General features: G+C 40.1%; 1 protein-coding gene across 1 annotated transcript in view; it reads right to left on the bottom strand.

Annotated features, from left to right (window-relative positions):
* Positions 1-8,842: 8,842 nt before the first annotated feature.
* Positions 8,843-17,327, bottom strand: part of LOC124264059 — a 32,087-nt gene continuing 23,602 nt past the window's right edge. The window contains exons 2-5 of the mRNA XM_046698777.1: positions 12,324-12,537; positions 10,665-11,000; positions 10,432-10,456; positions 8,843-9,723 (exon numbers count right to left, since the gene is read on the bottom strand). Of these exons, the coding sequence (XP_046554733.1) occupies positions 9,036-9,723; positions 10,432-10,456; positions 10,665-11,000; positions 12,324-12,522 (1,248 nt within the window). The 5' untranslated portion in view covers positions 12,523-12,537 and the 3' untranslated portion in view covers positions 8,843-9,035. The remainder of the gene's footprint in view (positions 9,724-10,431; positions 10,457-10,664; positions 11,001-12,323; positions 12,538-17,327) is intronic.

The raw sequence follows: 17,327 nt of genomic DNA, 5'->3' as shown, positions 1-17,327 counted from the left end.
ACTGTCCCACACTAGGGGGCAGGGTGATGACCAACCCCGCGAGGACCATCGCCGCTGAAGCGCCCGCGCTGTACGTACACCCTGGAGCGGACACTACGACAAACGGTGACCCACGATCCCTCGGTGTCCAAGAAACGGAAGGAGATCCCAGAGAGCGACCTCTGGCATGAAAAGGAGATGATGGTGGTACCTGTGGAGAAGTGCTCCAAATGCTTCACAAAAACATCCGATGCGAGCACTCAGACAAACGGGCGTTGGATGAGCTGCTCGCAGTTTAGGGGGGGCTAGGAGCACATTGACTTTGAACATAACAGGTTTAGCCCATCGTGCTCATTCCTGAAAATTACGTGTCCCTTCAAATTCGACAGTGATATGAGTGAGTGAGTGAGTATGGCTTTACGCCGCTTTTAAGCAATATTACAGCAATATCACGGCGGGGGACACCAGAAATGGGCTTCACACGTTGTACCCATGTGGGAAATCGAACCCGGGTCTTCGGCGTGACGAGCGAACGCTTTAACCACTAGGCTACCCCATCGCCCCTGACAGTGATATGAGGACGCATACTATCGCATGACAGTAAATTATTGTATATCTACTCCTCGTCGTATTGCTTAAAATGTGTATATTCTCGTCGTTGTTGTATTGGTTAAAAATGTATATAGAATATATTCTCGTCGCTGTTGTATTGCTTAAAAAAATGTGTATATGAACATATGTTTGATGGTGTCCAGAATTGCGAATAAACTGTATGAAATGTATGAATGTCTATGTTGTATTTTACGTGTTGCTTCGTACGGCCTAGTAGAGACCTCGGGAGTACACGATTTGTTTGGTAGACTTAGAGCTTTACACACACACACACAGAGCAGGGTCAGCGCATGACCGCCACCGTGACGTCATGCTGGACGCTTTGTGCTGGACGCTTTGTCATTGGGAGGGGTGGCATGCCACTGACACCTTGAGTGGACGTTTTTTTCCTACGTCATAAGGCGCAAGACAGACACTGTGACGTCAGGCGCTTTTCCTACGTCGTAAGTCGGACACCGCCATCGTGACGTCAGGCGCTTTTCCTACGTCATATGGCGGTCACCGTTATCGTGACGTCATGGTGGTTGTGAGTCAGTGCGTTTTCGACGCCATAGGGCGGTCATGCGATGACCGCCTCTGTGACGTCATGGTGTTGGGCCAGCGCTTTCCCGAGGGCATATTACGTCACCTCGTAAAAGCGCTGGCCCCATACTACTCAGCTTTTTGCATGGTAACCTGAAGTCACATCATACACCCGTGTGTACCTTTGTTGTATCTGGTGTACTTTTGATGAAATCTTGATCGGAGTAAACAGCGTTGTTCAAGCTAACATATTTTGAACATGCATGTCCGTTAACGATATTAGTTCCCATGTCGTCACCTCATCTCTAGTTCAAGAGAAGTATAAGTAAAGCTTTAAACCAAAAAACGTAACCTTAATAAACAAATAGTTCAGGTTAAATGTTATATCAACAAAGGCATGGGTTGTGTTCCTTTACCACAGAACTTCACACGACAAGAACACTCAAAAGGTCAATCACGAAATGGGATAAACATGTCCTGCCCTACCATCAGCACCAGTCACAGTGTTTGTTTGTTTGTTTGTTGCAGTAACTCCTACCAAGCAATACCTTGAGGGTTCAACCTCCAAATCAGTTAGAGACATTTTAAGGCCATCCCAAAGGGGCTACCTCAAATATCCTAAACTCGACATTTAAGCCCACTTCACTCCACCTTGCCGACTTCTCGTGTTCTCGCCAGACTATGATTCTGAATGTGTAACTAACATGTCCATGGTGGGAAGGGAAATACATCTGATCTAGTCAAGCACCGCCTGCATTCAAACCGCAGGACCTTGCAGCACCCGTATCAGAGACATCTTAACGTGGCGCCACCTTGACCCACATTACAGAAGTAGGACAAGTGTTTGCCACTAACATGGCTACAGTGCATGAGACATTGCGTTAACAAGAAATGGGGTCAAAGTGGTGTGGTGACCTTGAGAATACGGTCAAGGTCACCCAAATGGACTGGAGTCTGCGTAATCCCCCACAGTAGGCTTTCACCTAAATCGAAGACATTGGGTACAACAGTTCATGAGATATCGCGTTAACAAGAATCGGAACGTACGAACGGACGTACGGAGGGCGCTGAATACATAGTACCCTGCGGGGGACAATATACTTGCTGGAAACAGTAATTATGTCCCATATAAAGTGGTGTAAATGTTATATAATTACAACACTGTGTTTGGTCATTCGTCTGATCATTTTTTATCAAAACACATCACCCTGTGTAATTGCTCAACTGACAATGTGGACTACAGGCATATGCCTCACACACACGAGGTAGCAGCTGCGCACTGGAGCAACCAGCGTGTTCAAATTCCATATGTCACCCACGACTAAGCTAGTGTGTTCTGTAGCCTTAGTTTTGTGTACACATTGTTTATCTCAATCGCGACATGTTGTATGGGGAAGGGGTCCAGAGGAACAACTTGGCATTACAGCGTCATAACGTCCGCTTTAACACATGCGGGGCGGTGGGGTAGTGGTTAAAGCATCCGCTCTTCACGCTGAAGACCCGAGTTCGATTCCCCACATGGGTACAATGTGTGAAGCCCATGCTTGGTGTCCCCCGCCGTGATATTGCTGTAATATTGCTAAAAGCGGCGTAAAAGTAAACTCACTCACTCAACACCTGTCACGTGTGAGCTTGTGTTACTGTGTTGCAGTGTGACGTTACGTCCCTGTGACGTGTGACGTTACGTCTCGAACGATGTGTTTAGGCTGTGCATGCCGTTCAAATTTTCATTAACAATCATGAGCTGTGCTATACCATACCATTCCGCTTCTAACCTTAAACAACAAGCGCAACTAAAACGTTTTCCTGAATGCCTGTATACCACTACACAAACACCTGAGAAATTGTCTGTGAAATCAGTTGTGAAAATTATACTGTCCTAGTCTTGTATTCTGAACCTCAGATGCTGTCTTCATAAAAACAGGAAGCAAAATTGGGAATAGCCTGCGACCTCGTTGTATCGCGGTACTTGACATATCCGTAATCGTAAATAAAATTAAAAACTTTAAGGCCTAATTTATTATTAAATCCGATTACCATCACATTTAATCAACACATTTGTGAAAAGAATATTATTTTAACTTTGATAGTGTTTCAGCGAGAGCCATTAAACGAACGAAGCCGGTTAATATTTACCAAAGGATGGAACTCCATCGTATCGCGGTAAACGCTAAAACTCGGATTGCAAGGCGAAGTAGGGAACAAAAAATGAAATAGTTTAACTCACCTTAATATGAAATCAGTTGAGATATTTTTTGCAATCGAAGGTGCATAAAACTGTATCCATTATGAAATGTTATTCAAGGAAATCACCAAACTTCCAAAATATATCATTTACATCATGATTTTCTTAATATTTGTTCATACTGTTTATTTTTTTTAATTTCAGGCATGATTTCAACAATATTTCAATGCAAAAAATTCTTTGAAATAATGTGAATAAATAATTGAACAACAGTATAATAAAATCCGTTCTAACTTTCTATTTTGTTAGAGTGTGCAAAATCGTTTTCAGTGAACAGGGATCATTTTTACGTTTTGTGTCCTTTTTTGAATTACAACTTTTGGTATTCTGCAGGAATTTGGGGCCTGGTGTAGTGCTTCCTCAACCGGTTACCTACAGCAACGCCATCAAGAACTGGTTCAATACTTGTTCTCCAGTGGTTAGTATAGCCCACAGCAACTAATGCCTGACGTAAGAGACGACCGTATGTATCGGGTCTGAGGAACGGTGACGTTCAGATAGCTCCTTGACAACGTGGGTCGTTGCTCACAGAAGCAACCACTGGATTATGTGGAAAGTGCTAGAGTGTGGCGGTGGAGAACTTACAATTTATCAATACAAATATTCAACAGAAGCCGCATACCATTATTGGCAAAAAGATAAGAAAATGTTCAAAAAATATGTTTTTCATCACTATTTATTCACGTTTCTATTAACGGTTTGTATTACACTAAATGGATACAGTGCAGCCGTGGGTGCTCATTAGAAAAACAAATCGAACAGTTTACAAAATATGTAAGTACATTAGTGCTTGAGTATCCTTAAATAGAAGCCACAGACTGTGTTAAAAGAGAAACAAATACCACCAATAGCATGACTGGGTAGTCAAATCAAATCATATTAAGTCAAACCAAGAAAAAAACCCGGTAAAAAGTTAGTTACATTAAACACGTAAAACGGCAAATAATCTATCTTTAGACTACAAAGTGTTGATCCAAACATACATAATTTAATCTATTGTCAAACAATAAAGCAATAAAAATCCCATGAGTGATCAAACTAGAAGTCAACCTGTGATACGGACTGAATGACCTGGCACAATGGTGACAAAATGTGTTGGTTTTGTACACCTTCTAACTGTTCTGACACATTTCATAAGTTGTAGAAATATGACAGATACTATCTTTAGATAGCCAATAGCCTACATATAGCCCAGTTAAATACCTAAACAACACTTTACATAGTCCAAAGCACAGTCACCTGGTTCTAAAAAAAATCATGACATGGAAACTGAACCAACTGAAAATTATCTTTACCTGATAACTGTGAGTGTTATTTTAGCCAATCTGGAGGCTGTCAAGTCTAATTACCATTGAACGGTTTATACATAGAGCAAACAATATCGTTTCCTCTTAACTTACTTCTCATATACCGTCTAATGATTTCTGATCATGTACTTATAACCTAACGTCTCAGAAACCACAATAAAATGTGCCCAAACTACACGAATGGATATTAAAAGAATCAGACCGAGACAACTACATATAACACCGTGACCATATGAATTGAATCGATGAAAATAAGAATCGATTTACAATAATAAAAGAGGGAATTTGTTAACATCAAATGCTGTGACACGTGAACACAGCATAAGACTGTCGTATGTATGACAAAACATTTCAACCACATGTTTTAAAGAGATATTGGACATAAAACCAGCAATAACAATGTCGGCTGAGCAACATCATGTTTTAAAGAGATATTGGACATAAAACCAGCAATAACAATGTCAGTTGAGCAACATCAAGCTTTAAAGAGATATTGGACATAAAACCAGCAATAACAATGTCAACTGAGCAACATCATGTTTTAAAGAGATATTGGACATAAAACCAGAAATAACAATGTCAGCTCAGCAACATCAAGCTTTAAAGAGATATTGGACATAAAACCAGCAATAACAATGTCGGCTGAGCAACATCATGTTTTAAAGAGATATTGGACATAAAACCAGCAATAACAATGTCAACTGAGCAACATCAAGCTTTAAAGAGATATTGGACATAAAACCAGCAATAACAATGTCAGCTGAGCAACATCATGTTTTAAAGAGATATTGGACATAAAACCAGCAATAACAATGTCAGCTGAGCAACATCATGTTTTAAAGAGATATTGGACATAAAACCAGCAATAACAATGTCAACTGAGCAACATCATGTTTTAAAGAGATATTGGACATAAAACCAGCATTAACAATGTCAGCTGAGCAACATCAAGCTTTAAAGAGATATTGGACATAAAACCAGACATAACAATGTCGGCTGAGCAACATCATGTTTTAAAGAGATATTGGACATAAAACCAGCAATAACAATGTCGGCTGAGCAACATCAAGCTTTAAAGAGATATTGGACATAAAACCAGAAATAACAATGTCAGCTCAGTAACATCAAGCTTTAAAGAGATATTGGACATAAAACCAGCAATAACAATGTCAACTGAGCAACATGAAGCTTTAAAGAGATATTGGACATAAAACCAGCAATAACAATGTCGGCTGAGCAACATCATGTTTTAAAGAGATATTGGACATAAAACCAGCAATAACAATGTCGGCTGAGCAACATCAAGTTATAAGGAGATATTGGACATAAAACCAGCAATAACAATGTCGGCTGAGCAACATGAAGCTTTAAAGAGATATTGGACATAAAACCAGCATTAACAATGTCAGCTCAGCAACATCAAGCTTTAAAGAGATATTGGACATAAAACCAGCAATAACAATGTCAGCTGAGCAACATCATGTTTTAAAGAGATATTGGACATAAAACCAGCAATAACAATGTCAGCTCAGCAACATCAAGTTTTAAAGAGATATTGGACATAAAACCAGCAATAACAATGTCAACTGAGCAACATCAAGCTTTAAAGAGATATTGGACATAAAACCAGCAATAACAATGTCAGCTGAGCAACATCAAGCTTTAAAGAGATATTGGACATAAAACCAGCAATAACAATGTCAACTGAGCAACATCATGTTTTAAAGAGATATTGGACATAAAACCAGAAATAACAATGTCAGCTCAGCAACATCAAGCTTTAAAGAGATATTGGACATAAAACCAGCAATAACAATGTCGGCTGAGCAACATCATGTTTTAAAGAGATATTGGACATAAAACCAGCAATAACAATGTCAACTGAGCAACATCAAGCTTTAAAGAGATATTGGACATAAAACCAGCAATAACAATGTCAGCTGAGCAACATCATGTTTTAAAGAGATATTGGACATAAAACCAGCAATAACAATGTCAGCTGAGCAACATCATGTTTTAAAGAGATATTGGACATAAAACCAGCAATAACAATGTCAACTGAGCAACATCATGTTTTAAAGAGATATTGGACATAAAACCAGCATTAACAATGTCAGCTGAGCAACATCAAGCTTTAAAGAGATATTGGACATAAAACCAGACATAACAATGTCGGCTGAGCAACATCATGTTTTAAAGAGATATTGGACATAAAACCAGCAATAACAATGTCGGCTGAGCAACATCAAGCTTTAAAGAGATATTGGACATAAAACCAGAAATAACAATGTCAGCTCAGTAACATCAAGCTTTAAAGAGATATTGACATAAAACCAGCAATAACAATGTCAACTGAGCAACATGAAGCTTTAAAGAGATATTGGACATAAAACCAGCAATAACAATGTCGGCTGAGCAACATCATGTTTTAAAGAGATATTGGACATAAAACCAGCAATAACAATGTCGGCTGAGCAACATCAAGTTATAAAGAGATATTGGACATAAAACCAGCAATAACAATGTCGGCTGAGCAACATGAAGCTTTAAAGAGATATTGGACATAAAACCAGCATTAACAATGTCAGCTCAGCAACATCAAGCTTTAAAGAGATATTGGACATAAAACCAGCAATAACAATGTCAGCTGAGCAACATCATGTTTTAAAGAGATATTGGACATAAAACCAGCAATAACAATGTCAGCTCAGCAACATCAAGTTTTAAAGAGATATTGGACATAAAACCAGCAATAACAATGTCAACTGAGCAACATCAAGCTTTAAAGAGATATTGGACATAAAACCAGACATAACAATGTCAGCTGAGCAACATCAAGTTTTAAAGAGATATTGGACATAAAACCAGCAATAACAATGTCAGCTGAGCAACATCATGTTTTAAAGAGATATTGGACATAAAACCAGCAATAACAATGTCAGCTGAGCAACATCAAGTTTCAAAGAGATATTGGACATAAAACCAGCATTAACAATGTCAGCTCAGCAACATCAAGCTTTAAAGAGATATTGGACATAAAACCAGCAATAACAATGTCAGCTGAGCAACATCAAGTTTTAAAGAGATATTGGACATAAAACCAGCAATAACAATGTCAGCTGAGCAACATCAAGCTTTAAACAGATATTGGACATAAAACCAGCAATAACAATGTCAGGTGAGCAACATCAAGTTTTAAAGAGATATTGGACATAAAACCAGCTATAACAATGTCAGCTCAGCAACATCATGCTTTAAAGAGATATTGGACATAAAACCAGAAGTAACAATGTCAGCTGAGCAACATCAAGTTTTAAAGAGATATTGGACATAAAACCAGCAATAACAATGTCAGCTGAGCAACATCATGTTTTAAAGAGATATTGGACATAAAACCAGCAATAACAATGTCAGCTGAGTAACATCATGTTATAAAGAGATATTGGACATAAAACCAGCAATAACAATGTCGGCTGAGCAACATCAAGTTTTAAAGAGATATTGGACATAAAACCAGCAATAACAATGTCAGCTGAGCAACATCAAGCTTTAAAGAGATATTGGACATAAAACCAGCAATAACAATGTCAGCTGAGCAACATCAAGCTTTAAAGAGTGGGGTCATGCCATTTAGACTCCATTATGTGATGCAGAGTACTTTAAACATTATGCCCACCTCAACTGGAACTCTTAACCTCCTACAAATCATTCAGACAACTGCAATCTGAAAGCAAATTCTTATTGAAAACTCTTATAGATGGGCCTCTTGTGGAAAGGGTTCTTTCAGTGTGTGTGTTCTATCGCTGTGGAATGAACTGCCCCTTTACTTCAAATAACATCATAAACGCATCTCTTTTCACTACACTATTAACTCTACCCCAACATTACTTTGTTCCGCCGGAGCACCCACTAAGTGGTTGTTTTTTTCGCTATATAGTAAATCACAATTTGAATGACATCCCAAAAGAAAGTACAATAAGTTAGAAATGGGAAATGCACTAGTCCAAACAAAAAATGGTTTATCATGGTTAATAATTCCCCAGCGTAACATGGCTGCCTCACTAAGGCACATCATACTCACTCCGACAAGTGTTTAATCCACTTAGTGTTAAGTGGCTGGCAGGGTAATAAAAAGTATCATCTCTTTTGTCGAATCCCAAACCCTCTGCTCTATGTCGGCCCCGTGTTATACAAGGTACAGTCACAAACATACTCTCATATCCCATAGTTTGCAGTTTACTTGTTGATCTTCTTGAAAAATAACTTTTCTGTATTGTCTTTAAACCGGATTTGGAGCTTCATTCGGACATATGTTACAATTTACTGTATATTGATGAATATTGTATATTGGTCAGCATCACTAATGTCCTTCACTGTACTTGTAACAGTCGGCGAAAGGGATCCACGTCCATTCTTTCTATTTGTCGAGCCATGTCCCAGATATCGTCTTTCACCACTGAAGGGGGACGCCTTTTATTTTGCACATTTTCAGAAATGAACTCGTATAAATTCATTTTATCCATTGGGATTTCCTGCCCGTTGATGTTGAAAACCATCTTTGAAGCGGACTTTGCGGATTGTCCGAGAGATATCATCATATCTGATATCTGTACTGGCTTGACTTTCAGACGTTCCACAACTGCGCTTTCCACCAATTCTTTCATGACATCATCTTGCTTCTTCAGGATAGAAATATTTCTCTCCAGTAACTCCACTGCTCTGATGTACGCCTCCAAGCTCTCTTGTGCACCTTGTCTTACTTGACTTTTCTTAATTGACAACAAGAATGCAGCAATGAGCGCTACTACAGAAGCAGCACCCAGGCCCGCAGTAGCAGCTCCAAAGGCGAGGGATGCTCCAAACGTGAAGGGAGCGGCAATCAATGCAGCCGTGCCAAGAGCAGCCCCTCCAACCATAGCTCCGTTCAGGAGTTTCCCAATTTTTTCCACCTCTTCAGCTACGTCTTTAAGCCCTTTAACAGACTGGTGCTGTACGATCTCTTCGTTGCGTGAACTGTCCAAAAGCTCCTCCACAAGTTCACAGGCGAACTGTTTCTTTCTGAGGATAGAAAACATATTTCACCTTTCAGATCATGTAAAAACTATGTTCAGATATTTAGATATGAAGTCTCCAATCTCTTCATAACAAGACATGATCACATAAGTAGCCAGTGGTTAAGTTAAATTGGTACGTCATATGGGAGTATATTACTACACAGTTAAGAGTCACAAAGAAAACGCCCATTGAGCTCAACATTTTAGTAGTAGTAGTGAGGAGGAGTAGCAGTAGTAGTAGTAGTAGTAGTAGTAGAAGTAGTAGTAGTAGCAGTGGCAGTGGCAGTGGCAGTAGTAGTAGTAGTAGTAGTAGTAGTAGTAGTAGTGGCAGTGGCAGTGGAATTAGCAGTAGCAGTAGGAGTAGTAGTAGTAGTAATAGTAGTAGTAGTAGTAGAAGTAGTAGTAGTAGTAGTAGTAGTAGTAGTAGTAGTAATTATGAAAAAGGGTGTTTCAGCCGTTCCTATGCTAACCAAGCTAACTGACAGATGAAACCCCGTGGCATTGGCCTTTAATGGACATTTAATTTGTCTCGGTGTTAATGTATGTAAATTCACACGTGGTTCACACGCTCAGGTTTTACTGCAATTAAAATGGTTTCCTAGTGATAGACTCAGTGTGTTGGGAATCACGTTTACGAACACTTAAGATATGTATGCCAAAATAGCATATTCTACAAACAAGTTTTAAGTTTTTAAGAACATTTCATACCAACCTTTTCATCTCTTTAGACATCTCCTCTGAATAAAAGAAAGCATATTGATGTAACCAGTATTTAGGTTTGGTCTCAATCAGAATGAATTAGCTTCCAGATGTCTTTGCAATGTACTTCCCTGCCAGCTCAAATGTGAAAGCAGTGTCACGTTAAATGAAACTATTAAATTAGGTAGTGACAAAACATACAAATTACTAAATTGAACTGTCCTGCGTACAGCTGACCAAACCTACCATACTGGTCTTCCGGGATCCTGACTTCAACGGTTATCTCCACCTTTTGACCTTTAATTGTGTCGAAAACGCCCTCTTCTTGAAGGAGATTCAGGATGAATTCATTCAGTCGACCTTCCTTGGCTGCCTTCTCGATACAATGGAGGAAGTTGGAGTCTGTCACCTGGAGTTTCAGCACCACACTCCCCCGATATATCCGCTCCAGTCCAGCATATAGTGTGCTGAAGAACCGTCGCAAATTATCCCACACTCCACGTCTGTTGGCTACTTCGGTCAAGCGTTCCTCGGCAGCAGTATTTCCGCTGATGGTTATGTGTATCTCCACTGTGTCAACGCCTGAAAGAAATATAAAATTCACTGTCTGAATACTGTGCTGACAAGACTATACAGGTACTGAAATATATGAAAACAGATCCATGTAACTAACAAATCGAGAGCCTACATGACTAGTTACATCATTAAAACGAAATGTGCATGTAACTTTTCACAACCGAAATATTGCTGATTTTTCTGTCATGGCAATCAAGGTCTAAAGACTTTAACACCATCTAAAATGTATAGGATGCTCTTGATCATCTCAGCGATCACATCAGCATCAGCCACAGAACCTCCAACAGTTGACACAAGCACTGCAGGAGGACTGGGTGAACAGTCCCCTGGCAACATTTCGTAATCTGATTGGTTCCATGGGGCGCCGATGCCAGGCAGTACTTCAATCCCATGGCCATACAAGACGATGAGAACAGATGACCTTCGCCTTGACAGTTATTGTTTGATGTTTGATGTTTGAATATTGCCCGACATGAAAGGGAAGTTGACTATTGGAAAGTTGAAATCATCCCTTTTGTCATACAGCCTTGTTTTTTGTCACTCTGAATCTTTATGCATAGATCTAAATATGCAAAAACAACAACAACAACAAAACCAAAAAAACAATAGATCCACAAGGAGGGGAGCACAATTGGTAGCCAAGGTGATGCCTACTTCTTGGCAAAATGTTTTACCCCCACATTTCACAAAGAAACAATGAGAAAGTCCAGCAATTCACATATTGTTTTCTCGGTAGGCTTCAAATGACATTTGCTTTAATTTTTAACAAATTGTCCTAAACCTCTGAAGATATGTAAGGATGTCTGTGTTCACCACGTTCGTTTACAAATGCCCCATGCAAGAAATGAAGATTTTCCTTACGTTTGTCATGTGGCATAGTGGTAGACAGAATGGAATTCGGTCCGTTTCTGAGATTGTAAACTTGTAAGCAGATGCTTTGAGCTTTGGAGAATCCACATGGTATTAATTCCGCTTGTCTCAAATAAGTACTGTGCATATAGGAATTCCTTCCTTGATACTTTTAAGGACCATGGTTAATCTTTGAGACAGGGATTTATTTGGTGGACAAAAAGAGGACTGGACATGTACTCTGGTCAATAAAGAGTCAACGACTGACTGACTGACTGAGTTGAGTTTTACGCCGCTTTTAGCAATATTCCAGCAATATCACGGCGGGGGACACCAGAAATGGGCTTAACACATTGTGCCCATGTGGGGAATCGAACCCGGGTCCTCGGCGTGACGAGCCAACGCTTTAACCACTAGGCTACCCCACCGCCCCAAAAGAGTCAACGAAGAAATAAAGACGTTCATAGACGAGGTACTTACTTGCTTTACGGATCATGACACTCATTTTTACTTCTGTGTCTTGAGGCAATTCATGTATTCTGTTCAGTTCAATGGTGTTTTGGGGTCCCATTTGAAGACATTTAATTATTCCTTCCCTTTGGTACACGGTCGTTTCATTTTTGTTTCCCACTTGTATGTAACGTTGGTCATCGGCATCGGACGAGTCACAGATGTCCATGGTGAAGCAGAGTACCTACAACAACCACAAATGTTACACTGGCATTTTAATGCGTAAAGAAATCTGTATAAGGACAGTTCACATAAATAGGAAGGAAAAACATGTAATAGGACAGGGAGGATGGATGGATGTTTGACCGATCATTTCTATAACCTACTGATAGTGATGGACAGTAAAATACAAATTGTTTCTTTTAAAAAAACAAGGAGCAGATGGTATTACAAATAGTGAGCGCAGGGAAAAAACAATCCTCCATTGCTGCCTCCTCAATATCCCAGAAACATGTATACACCCCAACATACATTTCCAGTCTCCATCTTCAAACGAGATTCAAAAGCTTTGACTCATCATTTGGCATCATTTGGGAATATACATACACTTCCAGTTGAATCTCGATGCTTTGGGCTCGAGAGAACACATGATGTTCCATCTCTGTTATTATGTGACGTGGCACCCTTGAAGAGCCACCTCTCGTGGTGGGTGGTGGGTAACGCTAAGAGCTCTTCAACCCCCCGTTGTTGACACGGGGGTATATTTGCTCCACCAACCCGTTTGCCGTGGGTTGCGCCCCTGTGTCGGTGGAGGACGGGACAGTGTTCCTTTTGCCCAACACACCACTTCGGCCCTTACTTCACCTAGACGGGTGGTAGATTGGGCCTGGTTCTACAAATCGGTTGGTCATGCCAAGCCCTGTGCATGTATATTGTGCTGCACAAATATATTATATTGTTAAATGTTTCTATCAAATGTCTTGGCTTTATGATGTTTCCTTCGAAATTCAAATTAGATCTTTCATTCTATAAATTGCCTAAAGCCTTATGCCCCGAAGGCGGTGGCTCATGGGCCAATCTGGTGGAGTAATTATTTATAATTCTTCTGCTGGAGTATATCATCAAAGTATCCTTGGTGCTGCAAGTCGGAAATCCACTTGTTTTTAGCATTGTCTATATGATACTCCGTGGTGGGTGGGGAGCGTGGATGACGAACCAATATAACAACCATGGATTATCAACCCCCTAACAAAAAAAACAAACGTCCACTTGAAAACGATGATCAGCAACGACCCTTCATATCTATTGATTATTGGCCACGATTTTTGGTTATCGAGACTCTCGATAAGACTCCATTAAAACCAAACCCTTTTGCAATTTCTAAAGATGTCTCTGGAATAGCAGGAGAAGTTAAAAACATCAAAGGCTTGCGTACAGGATCGCTGTTAATCAAATGTAACAGAAAACAACAAGGCAACCAACCTGCTATCAATTGATGTGTTCATTGGAGTCCCTCTTGTGGTGTCAGCTCACAGAACGTTAAACACCAGCAAAGGTATTGTTAGAGATCGAGATCATCTATTTGCAGACATGACTGAGCTCGATATTGTATCCGAGATGAAAGACCAAGGAGTTTCATTCGTTAAAAGGTTTACAACCAGGAAAAACGTACTCTTCTCTAGATTTGTCTCTTGCAGACTCTAACCTCCTCAATGAATTTGACTGGTCAGTTCACAATGACCTCTGTGGAAGTGACCACTTTCCAACTATCTTCTCAGAAATTTATCCATCTTATTCTACATCTTATACAAGACGGAAATTTTCCAAGGCAGACTGGTCCGTATTTCAAACTTTATGCACATCTAAACTAAGACCCGAATATTTCAGTGATATAACTGATCCTACTGAGGTTTATTCTGACGTTTTAAATGAAATAGCTGATGAATGTATACTAAAGACCTCTACAACTCCACATGTACGGAAACCATGGTTTAATACAGATTGTAGGCAAGCCAGAAAAGCGTGGAAAAAGGCAGAGAACTATTTCCGCCATCACCAAACTGTCCATAACTTAAATAAAATTTAATACTCAATGCGTACCTTCAAACAAAACAAAAAACATTTTTGGAGGAACTATGTCTCCAAAATTAATTCACGTACGCCAATGTCCAGAGTATGGAACATGATTCAAAGAATTAAAGGCAAAGGTTCAAAATCTGCTGTTCATCATCTTAAAGATGGAGATAATTTAATAACTGACAAATCTAAAATTGCAGATAAAATTGGCGAAACTCATCAGAGATATCAGAAACAACAGGAAAAGACAAAAGTTAATTTGGAATCAAATAATGGTGAAGACTATAATGAAATGTTTTCATTACATGAACTATATGCAGCTCTTGAGCAAGCTCATGACACTGCAGCAGGTGATGACAATATTGACTGAAACACTTACCACACTTTTAGATATATTTGACAAAATATGGACGTCAGGAAATTTTCCTCCCTTGTGGCGTAATGCCATTGTAGTCCCAATACCAAAACCTGGCAAAGATCATACAGATCCGTCATATTACAGACCAATATCTCTAACTAGCTGTGTCTGTAAAACCATGGAACAGATGGTGAATAATAGATTAACTTGCAACCAATAACCTTATAACAAATATTCAATGTGGTTTCAGGAAATATCGTAGTACCATTGATCATTTTGAAGGATTTACATGATTTCGGTTTGAGAGGCCGTTTGCCTCTTTTTATATCACAGTTTTTAAAAGACAGACAATTTCAAGTCCGAGTGGGTTCAACCCTGTCTGATCATTACAATCAGGATCAGGGTGTCCCTCAAGGCAGTATTTTGTCTGTCACTTTATTTAGTATCAAGATCAACAGTTTATCCAAGGTTTTAAACGATTCAATTGATGGATCACTTTTTGTGGATGATTTTAATATTTCTTGTCGTGGTAAAAATATGCACACTATTGAACGGCAATTGCAGTTGTGTTTAAATTAAATAAATAAATGGTGTCTTGAAAACGGCTTTAAGGTTTCCAAGTCTAAAACTAATTGTCTACGATTTTGTAGAAAATATAAGCCGCATAAAGACCCAGAACTATCTTTAAATGGCACTCCAATCAAAGTTGTCAAGGAGGCCAAGTTCTTGGGTCTTATTTTCGACTCTCATTTAACATTTTTGCCACATATTAACTACCCTCCTCCACCTATATCGATCATTGGTCCGCTCGAAACTTGATTATGGCTCGATCGGATATGGTGGAGCCTGCAAAAGCAACCTAAAACTACTTGATTCTGTCCACCACCAAGGCCTAAGACTTTGTCTTGGGTCCTTTAGAACCTCTCCTATTGATAGTCTCTATGTTGAGGCTGATGAGCCATCCCTTACCCAACGTCGTATCAAACTATCTTTACAGTATATAACAAAACTTTATTCTAACGAGTCTAATCCTGCATTTAACTGTGTTTTCAATCCTCCTTATGAGGATTTGTACAACAAAAAGCCTTCTCTTGTTACGCCTCTTCGTTTAAGAATTAAACCATTTCTTTCTGCTGCCGGCATTGAGCTGGAAAATAGATCTCTTTCCCGTCTTCTTTCTTCTCCTCCTTGGCAACTGGTGAGGCCTGAAGTTGACCTAACTCTGACAAAGTTTAAGAAATCTGTAACTAATGAATTACAATAAAGAAGAATATAATCAATTAAAAATCAAATATAAAACATACAAATCCTTATTTACAGATGGTCCAAGGGTGGTGGCGCGGCGGCACGTGCCACTGTCATTGAATCCAGAACAATATCTTCTCGACAACCAAATAACAGCTCTATTTTCACAGCATAACACCTTATTAACACCTCTTAAATATATTCAAAGACATCCTAAACATAAACAATATATACTGAGTCAAAAAAGAAACTTCACATTCTTTCTTCAGGGCACTATAAAAGAACAAGAGATGGTAAGATGGTTAAATTGTTATTATTTCAGTCCTGGGATCTGTGTGATGTACTCGATACACTGACAGTGCCATAATCAGTTCCATTAGGCTACACCGCCGTTCCAAAACATGGGTATACAGAATGTCAAGTCACAAGAATAAAAATGTGAAGTTTCTCACTTCAATATCGTGTATGGCCGCCCCGCGCATTCACCACTGCCAAACACCGTCTCCTCATCAACTGCCTGATGCTTGTGAACATGTGGTTGGGGATTCTGCGCCATTGCTCTTGCAAGGCAGCGTCAAGTTCCTGCAAATTCTGAGGTTAGTTCCTAAGACCACGAAGCCTTCTCCCAAGTGCATCCCAAACATGCTCTATTGGATTAAGGTCAGGGGACCTCGATGGCCAGTCCATGACATGTTGATTCCAGCGTTTTGAAGGAAATTTCATGTCAACATCGCGGTATGCGGCCGAGCATTATCATGCTGGAACTGTAGACCTGGGCCATGAGCCGCCATGAAAGGAACGAATTCAGGGGTGAGCACCTGGTCGTGGTAAGCAGCAGAAGTCGGGAACGGTTGTTCCCACAGAAAGCACCCCACACCATGCAACTTCCGCACCCGAATCTGTCGTACTCCTGTACACAACATTGGGCATACCGTTCATGACGTCGTCTCCAGATTCTATGCCTGCCGTCCGCGAATCTGAGGGTAAACCTGGATTCATCGCTAAAGATGACTCGATTCCAGTCTCTCTGGGTCCATTGGAGGTGACGTTGGGCCCACAGCAGATGTTGACATTGATGAAACGGCGTCAATATTGGCCCACGATATGGACGTCGAGAATTGAGATTGGCAGCCCGCAACCGATTTCGAATGTTCTGTGAGGACAGTCGACCTCTAAACATCTCAGCCCTGGTTCGTGTAGCCGGCAGAAATCTGTCACGTAGGTGACGTAGGACGATTTGACGGTCTTCTGCTCGTGACGCCACACGTGGACGACCCGACCTTGGGCGATCAGAAGTGGTGCCAGGTTGTTGTAGACGACCTCGCAAGTCACACACAGTACGACGGCTGCATCCC

Source organism: Haliotis rubra, unplaced genomic scaffold (assembly GCF_003918875.1).
Source record: "Haliotis rubra isolate DU_JTF1 unplaced genomic scaffold, ASM391887v1 Scf906, whole genome shotgun sequence".
NCBI lineage: Eukaryota > Metazoa > Mollusca > Gastropoda > Lepetellida > Haliotidae > Haliotis > Haliotis rubra.
Note: the sequence above shows the minus strand (reverse complement) of the source record. Positions and strands in the feature narration are given on the sequence as shown.